This window comes from Nicotiana sylvestris, chromosome 9 (genome assembly GCF_000393655.2).
Source record: "Nicotiana sylvestris chromosome 9, ASM39365v2, whole genome shotgun sequence".
NCBI lineage: Eukaryota > Viridiplantae > Streptophyta > Magnoliopsida > Solanales > Solanaceae > Nicotiana > Nicotiana sylvestris.
The window spans coordinates 70,647,377-70,656,907 of NC_091065.1; the positions used below are offsets into that span (position 1 = coordinate 70,647,377).

A 9,531-nucleotide genomic window follows, 5' to 3' on the forward strand; every position below is an offset into this window, starting at 1 on the left:
AACAGTTGACGTTAGTTCAAACTGAAGCAAGGAAAGATCATCACAACGATGGTCGAAAAGATCAGTCAGGGCCCCGTCTCGGCCGAGAAAGGCATCAGCCCTACGTTAGGACGTCTGTCTTGCCTCTACCGCGGCACAAGGATGCTCCTTCTCGACATGCATCACTATATCGACATGAGAAAGGTATGCCTCCACTCTTATCTGCTCATAGCTTTTTGTGTTTCTACTTCAAAAATAGTGTACGCACTAGACAAACTCTATACAAAGGTGCAATGGCCGCAAAAGATGAGGTCCGACCCCAGCACTCGGAAGTCAAATGCTTTATGCGAATTTCACCAAGAAAAGGGCCACGAACCAAAGTTTGCATAGGACTGCGACAGGAGGTAGTGCGAATGCTAAGTTAGGGACACCTGAAAGAATTGTTGAGTGAACGAGGACAGGCTAACTTCGCCCTCGGACGTGAACAACCCCAGGGACCTCCAAAAATGCCCTCTCCCACTCGCACTATATAGATGATCATCGGCGGGGGTGATTCAGCAATCAATCATGTCAAGTTCACCACCACACATAAACTCAAACGGTCGATCACCCATGAACAGTATGATGACCTCGAAGATAGTATCGTCTTCGATAAGTCAGATGTCAACGGTTTGTCTTTCCCTCATTATGATGCTCTTGTTATCACTTTACATATTGCAGATACTGATGTAAAAAGAATAATGGTAGATGACGGGAGCGGCGCGTGTATTATCCATCCTCGTGTCCTCGTATAGATGAGACTCAAAGACAAAATAATACTGCATTGTATAACGCTAACATGTTTTAATAATGCAGTCAAGCGGATTTCTGGAGAGGTAGTGCTACCCGTCCTAGCCGGAAGAGTCACCTTAGAAATGATGTTTCACGGCATGAACCAAGAAATAGCCTACAACGCCATCATAGAGAGTCTGTGGATACATGCCATGCGAGCGGTCCAGTCCAGTCTCTATCAAGTGATCAAGTTTCCTACTCCATGGGGGGTATTCAACATCTGAGGTGCACAACACACCCCACAAGAAAGTTATCGCATCGCCCAGGATTGCGCCCATACCCAACAACTAAAAGGGGAAAATGCGGAGGCATAGAAATCAGCGATGTCGGGAGCCAGACTTGACGAACGGACAGACATTATCAAGGACCCCGACATCGTGGAAGCATCTGAGTCGACGATAGAGGATCTTGATCCCGTCCTGCTAGACAGCAGCGACAGCACAAAAAAGGCTTATAGCGGGCAGAACCTCTCGGAGCCAGGTAAATTCCATAAATTATTGACTGACAATGCCGATCTGTTTGCCTTCTTCCATACAGACATGCCAGGTATCCCAAAGGATATCGCCACACACAATCTAAAAGTCAGCCCTCTATACCCGCCAGTACGGCAAATACGAAGGAAGTTCAATGCCGCAATAAACGAAGCCGTCAGCGAAGAAGTCGATAAGTTGCTCGCAAATGGCTCCGTCCGAGAGTCAAAATATCCTCAGTGGTCGCTTATATGGTCATGGTAAAGAAAAAAATGGAACGTGACGGATGTGTGTAGATTTTACAGACCTAAACAAGGCATGCCCAAAAGACTCCTTTCTATTGCCACACATCGACCAGCTCATCGACGCAATAGCAGGACACGAGTTGCTAAGCTTCTTCGATGCCTACTCAGGTTACAACCAGATCCTCATGGAAGAAGAAGACTAGGAGAAACCCACTTTCATCACTCACCAAGGAACATACTGCTATAAGGTCATATCGTTCGGACTAAATAATGCAGGGGCGACATACCAGAGGTTGGTCACCAAGATGTTCAAAGACCAACTTGGTAGAACAATGGAAGTCTACATTGACGACATGCTGGTTAAGTCAAAAAGGAAAGAAGATCATATCGATCATCTAAAGGAAGCCTTCGACATATTAAAACGGTACGACATGAAACTAAACCTCAAAAAATGAGCCTTCGGCATGACCTCGGGTAAGTTCCTCGGTTTCTTGGTATCACAAAGAGGTATCGAGGTCAACTTAGATCAGATTAAGGCCATCGATGGAATACCCGAAACATTGACCTACAAAAAGTAGGTACAAAAATTGATAGGACGAATAGCCGCCCTATCGAGGTTCATCTCACGGTCATCGAATAAATGTCATAAGTTTTTTAATGTATTAAGAAAGAACAACTGACTTCAGTGGAATTCAAAATGTGTCGATGCCCTAAGAAAACTGAAAGCATACTTGTCCTCACCACCCTTACTCGCCAAGGCAGATCCAGGCGAGTGCCTCCTAGTATACCTAGCTATATACGAAGTCGCGGTAACTGTAGTTCTAGTCCGAGAAAATAAAAATACCCAATCTCCAATTTACTATATCAACAAAACCTTAATCGACGCCGAAACAAGGTACCCCCACCTTGAAAAACTGGCTCTAGCATTAGTCATAGCTTCACGAAAACTTAGACCATATTTTCAGTGCCACCCCATAAAGGTGGTGACAATCTTTCCTCTCAGGAGCATCCTGCACAAACCCCAATTATCGAGTAGGTTGGCCAAATGGGCCATAGAATTGAGCGAGCACGACATAACATATCAACCGCGAATTGCAATAAAGTCACAAGTGCTCGCCGATTTCATCGCCGACTTCAGTGCAGAAATATTGCCTGAAGTCTAGCAAGAAACGCTTCGCACCTGACCTCTGGGTCCTCTACACCGATGGAGCGTCCAATGCGTCGGGATCCAGGCTGGGACTCGTACTCGAAGTCCCAACGAGCGAAGTAATTCGCCAATCTATACAATGCCCTGAAATGACTAACAATAAGGCCGAGTATGAGGCCATAATTGGAGGACTGAAATTGGTCCTCAAGTATGGTGCTCGACGAGTCATCCTCCGTTGCGACTCTTAACTTGTCGTAAACCAAGTCACTGGGACTTTCCAGGTTAAGGAGCAGATGTTGCAGAAATACCATACCGAAATCCACAAGCTGCTGCCAGAATTCAACGAATGCCGACTCGACCAAATACCACGAGCACTACAAGAAAAAGGGTCTTTAGAGGCAATAGAAAAACCCTTTAGCGGTAATAGTTATTGCCACTAAAATATTTACCGGACATAATCTTTTAGCCGTTGTAACTGGGGTCACTAAAGCCTTTAGCGGCCATTCACCAAAGTGCTAGTAAAGGTATCATTTGTTGCCGCTAAAGGTCACATGTTTTAATGACAATTGTTTAGTGGCAATTAAAATGTCTACTAAATCCATTCCAGGAAAAGGTTAGTATACACTTTAGTGTCAATCTTTATTGCTGGTAAATCCAATTAATTACCGCTAAAATTACAAAATTTAACGACAATTATTTTACCGCAATTATAATGGCTACTAAATCCATCTCAAAAATGATTGTTGCTAAATCCAATTAAATTATCAATAAAATCATTCTTCTAGGGGCAAATTAAAGTACAATTTATTGCTGTAAAACTATCTTCCAATTGGCATATTGTAAGAAAACTTATCTATATTCATAACAACATCGTATATTTCACTAAATCTTGAGTAACAAAACCAAGTACTAATTCATAATATTAAAGTATCAACAACATAAATGATAAAATATATTATTTAAACTAAATAACTAATATCATTATAATTAATCCTACTTGAATATCAACACAAATAAAACAATAAATACAAAGCTCTCAAACAACTTCAGCAACTCTTCATTTTATTGAAATCTTCAACATGCTTAGTCTTTGAACATCATATTGCATGACCTGAAATAAAAAAATAAGTGAACGTCAAAAGATGAAATTTAATGTAAAAAAATTATAAGCCTACATGTGAATATTTTTTGAAAGTAGCTTCCAACTGTAACACTTCTAGTTAATGTCTAGAGTTTTCCAAAATATAGAGGAGTAAAACTATCCTAAAAGAAAAAATTTGGAACCAGATATCGGTTGTACACCAAATGAGTGAACCTACTTTACGACAACTATTCCAACAACATAAAGGAACCCACTTTATGTTGCAAAGTTTCTACTACAGTTTGGTCGATTTATTTCTGGTAGGGTCAATGTTCTAGTTAAAAAGGAAGCAATGTTTCTTAGATATTACAGATACGTTGAAAAACTGAGCAAGACACCTCTATAGCAAGGCAAATAGCTCTAAGATTATGCTGCATCAAAAGACATTAATCGAAATTAAAGAACTGTTAAAATAGACTTATTTTCAACTTACAAGGGGTAGAAGTAGCTTGAGTGCAGACTTAAGACATAGTTAGATGTGTAGTCAAGCAATGAAGCCAAAGTTAAGAACAACTGCTAATCCAAGCTCTCTTCCTTGGTAAAGAAAAATTTAAAAAGAAAGAAGATGACTATGAATAATCGAATAAATTCAAAAATCATTAAATGAGAGATCTTTTGACAAATAGCTCATCGATATGTAACTAGAGGAATGAAACTCTCTACATCACTGTAAAGAAAGAATACCTAAAACTTAATTCAAAAGGTATTCAATGGTCATATGGAAAGGCTGCAAAGGCAAATGATAACTGAAAAAAGTGATGAACCATAGAAAATACTTATCATGAAAGGAAAAGCATCAACCTGAAATTCCTATATTTTTCATTTCTTCATGGTTCAATTAACAAAAATTTAAGAAATATATTTTAATAGTTTAATTGAAATCTTTTATATCCTTGAGACATTTATGAAAATGCTCTCACTGAGATTACTTATATAGAACAAGGTAGGTTCTATCATTTTAAAATAGGAAGTTTAAGAACTAAAATGTGGAATAATGAAGACTGGCACAACTTTGACAGGACACTTTATCACATAACACTCTTATAATTTCTAAAGCATCTGTTTTATCACGCCTGTGACTAAATTCATAGAACTACGCTGATGGATAATCCATAAAAAATCAAAAAACTAGTGAAAGGCATCTTACATCTGAAAAAGGAACACACTTCCTTGGAATCCACATCATTCAAGCTGTTCTAATCCCAACATATGGAACAAGTATGCTAGCCCTCCACAAGGCCTACAATGCAAACATATTATATGCTAATTAACTGCCAACTCAAAATTTTCATGAATATGAACAATTCTAGTGTTCCCATGTCTGGTTAAGCGCTCCAAAAAAATGAGAGATTTGGAAATAATTAGAAATTACACCCTTTAATGGCTATAACAACCACGAGGTCCACTACTGAAAATCACTTTATAATCAGCAACTTCTTAACTTCAAAAAATGTTCTGTAATAAAAATTCGTCGAGATCGAGTCAGAGTAGCTGCATCACTTTCCTTAGAGATCTTTCGAACCAGAGATATAAGAAAATATACAAAAATAGAGAAGAAGAAGAAGACGAAGCCCTTCTACCTTTAACAGACATCCTATAATTTTGATAAAAAATATATATTTATGCATGATTGTGTTACTACACTGATAGATAAAAAAACTACAATAGTACTTATAACAAAGGTTTTGGGAGGCAATAACGCGAAGGAAGACTTTGTTACGACCGATGAGCCTTGCAACCTACATAACTCAAAGAATATTGCGTTGCCGAAGTGTCCATCACTACATAAGCAAAAACTTAATAAAGTATTCATTCTTTAAGTTAATAAAACATAAAGGACTAAAGTAAAGAGTAAGTAAAATATGGAGATAAGATAAAATTTAAAATAAAAATGACAACTACTTTAATAAAAATTTAATGTCATTTCCTCCATCAAAATAACTTCACCTTCATTTGGAGGAGTTGTAGAAGGTGTATTAACATCTATTACTACCCCATAACACCATCTTTTTAATACATATATTCAAATAAATACAAAGTAGAAGCTTAAAAAATATTTGGGGAATAGTGAACTAGAGACTTAAATTAAAATAGTTCGTATGTCACAAGGAACTCCAGACCAACTCATAAGACCTAAGTTTTCATTGCTGGAATTGATAATTTGTTACAATAACACTTTTGAATGCAACTGATCAAATAAAAATAGCAACTCTTGAATACATTATGGGGAATTAGATCCAAGAAGGCACCACATTACTTTTATGGCAAATAAAGGCTATAAATTTTCAATTGATGCAAGATAGAACAACAGAATCAAGTGTATAATGGAATTCAAAAGATTTGCAGCAGTATGCCTTCTTTAGCACTATGAATCTACAATTATTGTTATCTATATTATCCAAGTATAAATTGCCATATGTAACTACAGAACAATTGTTAAAAAAATTTCAAGCTTTTGTTACTTGTGTTAACTTTCAAGACTCGCCTAGATGTTACAGTGGACCACACTCATTCGGTGAATGACTAGAAGAAATAAAATCAGTTAGGTTTTGAAATTTTCGCAACATCCTAGGGTTAACACTCATATGTTAAATGATTAGAAGCACCTCTATTTGCTTGTATGCTTTCAATTAGACTAAGATCTCGAGGGAACACTTCTCAAGTCTTTGGGGATAGGGTATCCATCATCAGCGATAAGCGCGCGCGCGCGCGCACATATATATATAGAGATGAACCGTGTTACCTGTGGATGGCGCCATGGTGGCCGGCGACTGTAAAAAACTAATTGGTTCGACAACAAAGGAGAATTAGATCCAAGTCTTTAGGGTTGCAACGGGTAGGTCACAATTTTTTTTTAGATGAAACCCTTTTTGCTTTTCCTTGACCATTACCTTAGGTGCTTGAATCTGTTCGAAATATAGCAGCATTGGAGGGAAATATAAAATAATTCACATTATTTTCAATCTTTACTTCTTTCATGACCATTGCTTTTTATTGTCTGCAAAAAGGTATCTTTCCTAGCTAATCATAATTTGTCGGTAATATGTCATTCTAGAGAATATATTAGTAATAATTAACTTATTGCCCCTAAATAATTTCCCCTAAAAAAAACTTTTTCTTGTAATGCAAGCACAAAACATCGAAGCAGATGGTCTCGCCAAGCTGGCAGCAGCAACTAAAAATATCACCAAGGAGAACGTGGTCACCCTCCTCCACTCATCAATAGACCAAGTCGAGGTACATTCTATAAATTTAACTTGGGACTGGCGCAATCACGTTATATCATATCTGCAGGAGGGAGCACTCCCACAAGATAAAAAAGAAGCCAAAAAGCTCCGAATACAAGCGGCCAGGTACAGCCTCATAAACCGCGACCTTTTACAAAAGGACGTTCGACGGTCCTTTGGCCAAATGTCTTGGACCAAATCAGACAAGGCGTGTGCTCGAAGAGGTACACGAAGGCCATTGCGGTGCCCATACAGGCAACCAGGCCCTCGTTAGATGTCTTATTCGTGCAGGATACTACTGGCACACTATGAAAAAAGAGGCCGCGGATTACATCAAGAAATGTAAGCAATGCCAAAAATACGCCCATATGATACACCAGGCGGGGGAACTCCTGCATTCCGTCACTTCTCCATGGCCATTTATAAAATAGGGGATGGATATCGTCGGACCCCTCCCAGCAGGGCGAGGTAAGATATGCTTCCTTTTGGTTTTAACTGATTACTTTTCCAGATGGGTGGAAGCAGGTGCGTTCGTTCAAATACGCGAACAAGAAGTCATCGCGTTCATCTGGAAAAACATCATATGTCGCTTCAGCATCCACAACGAAATCAGTTGTGACAACGGACCCCAGTTTATTGGAAAAAAGACGACTGAGTTCTTCAAAAAATGGCACATCAAGCGGATACTCTCCATGTCATATCACCCTGCCGGCAACGGTCAAGCGGAATCCTCCAATAAAACAATATTGAACATATTAAAGAAAAAGCTCGAGGACGCCAAAGGGCTATGGCCAGAACTGCTACTAGAGGTGTTATGGGCCTACCGCACAATGCCGAAAACCAGCACAGGTGAGACGCCGTATTCACTGGTCTATGGCACTGATGCAGTTATACCCGTTGAAGTCGGGGAACCTAGCCTGAGATACTCTAATGAGATTGGACCAAGCAACGACGAAAGCAGATTACAAGACCTGGATGAGGTCGAAGAACGAAGGGATATGGCACACATAAGGATGATAGCCCAAAAACAACAAGCAGAAAGCTACTATAACAAGAAGGCCAAAGTACGACCACTCAGAGTCGGGGACTACATTCTAAAATCCAAAACACAAGCAGCGAAAGACCCGAATGAAGGGAAATTGGGAAAAAACTGGGATGGGCCATATAAAATCACAGCAGTAGCAAGCAAATGAGCGTTCCAATTAGAAACAATGGAAGGAAAACTACTACAAAATAACTGGAATGTCGCCCACCTCAAGTACTTCCACTCCTGAAAAGAGATGCCGCCAAAGTCGTACTCTTTTTCCCCCACCCAGGTTTTGTCCCAATCGGGTTTTCTCATGAGGTTTTTAATGAGGCGGCGAGGGGGACATCTTGAGGTTCAAATTATTGTTCATTGCCCTACCTACTAATTACATCTCCAGGCCGAGCAATGAAAGGACTAGATATAAAGAATCTCCATTGTATGTACGAGCAAAGTCGACATGTATCTTCGACATATGAATAAAATCACTCCATTATGTATACGAAATCAACACGCGCCTCCAATATGTGAGCACGTGATTTTTGCCCTATAAGAACTACTCCCAAAAATTCAAAATAAAATAGTTTTGTGTTGCTTGTGATTTATTTGTACTTCTCTGTGCATGTTTATTTTTACTTTAATTAAGAAAAATACAAAAATATGTGTTGCATGTGCATTTAGGAGTTAATTTTACAATTAGGAATTAATTAAACAATATTTGAATTTGCGAGAATGAAAATCACAAAAAATATGTACTTGGCATTTTTTAGCATTTAATCTCCAATTGTGTGATTTTATTTTAGTTGGTATTTAATGGTGTGATAAATGTTATTAGGAATTAATTAGTATTTTTTAATTTGGTTTATAATTAAATTTAGAATTTTAGTTTTATTAATTAGGAAATAAAAGAAAAGAAGGAAAAGGAACAAAATGGAAACCGGATTGGGCCAAATTAGCCACAGCCCAGTTTTTACCCAAAAAATCAGCCCAATACCCACCCCAAATCCAGTCCACCTACGACCAACCCAGAACGACATCGTTTGGGCATTGTGAATCTGGACCGTCAATCTCATACGATCAAACGGTCCAGTCCGTCTCCAGATATATCCAAACGACGTCGTATCTGGCCAATAGATCCAAGCCATTGATTTGTTTTGATCGAACGGTCCAGATCACCCCTCCCATAACCCGTTTTTGACTCATTCCCTATACCCGGTCTAACCCGATCCCCTCACAAAACCAAACGACGTCGTTTCTCATTAGTGAAGTAATTCAGGCCGTTGATCGTGAATGATCCAACGGCCAAGATCAAATCCCCACCCCACTATATATTCTTAAAACCTCACCCCACGCCCCCTAAGCCATACCCCCCTTCTCCTTCGCCTTCATCTCTAACCTAGAGACAGGCCCCAACACCCTCCGCCTTCAACCACTGCCCTCCGCCCACCGAAAATCGCCTCACAGCGA

General features: G+C 39.3%; 2 protein-coding genes and 1 long non-coding RNA gene across 4 annotated transcripts; 2 read left to right on the plus strand and 1 right to left on the minus strand.

Annotated features, from left to right (window-relative positions):
• Positions 1 to 512: 512 nt before the first annotated feature.
• LOC138877728 (uncharacterized) lies at positions 513 to 1,034 on the plus strand. The gene is made up of 2 exons (XM_070157359.1): positions 513 to 744; positions 835 to 1,034. Exons 1-2 carry the CDS (start codon positions 513 to 515, stop codon positions 1,032 to 1,034), a joined length of 432 nt encoding a protein of 143 aa, XP_070013460.1.
• Positions 1,035 to 3,509: 2,475 nt separating this feature from the next.
• LOC104247582 (uncharacterized) lies at positions 3,510 to 6,778 on the minus strand. 2 transcript variants are annotated; one of them, XR_716255.2, is made up of 4 exons: positions 6,557 to 6,646; positions 4,961 to 5,053; positions 4,247 to 4,347; positions 3,510 to 3,783 (listed from the first exon to the last, which is right to left on the minus strand). It is a non-coding gene; the product is annotated as an uncharacterized lncRNA (long non-coding RNA). The 2 variants fall into 2 exon arrangements; XR_011402295.1 differs by lacking the exon at positions 4,247 to 4,347 and having other exon boundaries at positions 6,557 to 6,778.
• Positions 6,779 to 7,870: 1,092 nt separating this feature from the next.
• On the plus strand, positions 7,871 to 8,233 carry LOC138877729 (uncharacterized). The gene has a single exon (XM_070157360.1). The coding sequence runs from the start codon at positions 7,871 to 7,873 to the stop codon at positions 8,231 to 8,233; it is 363 nt and encodes a 120-aa protein (XP_070013461.1).
• Positions 8,234 to 9,531: the final 1,298 nt, after the last annotated feature.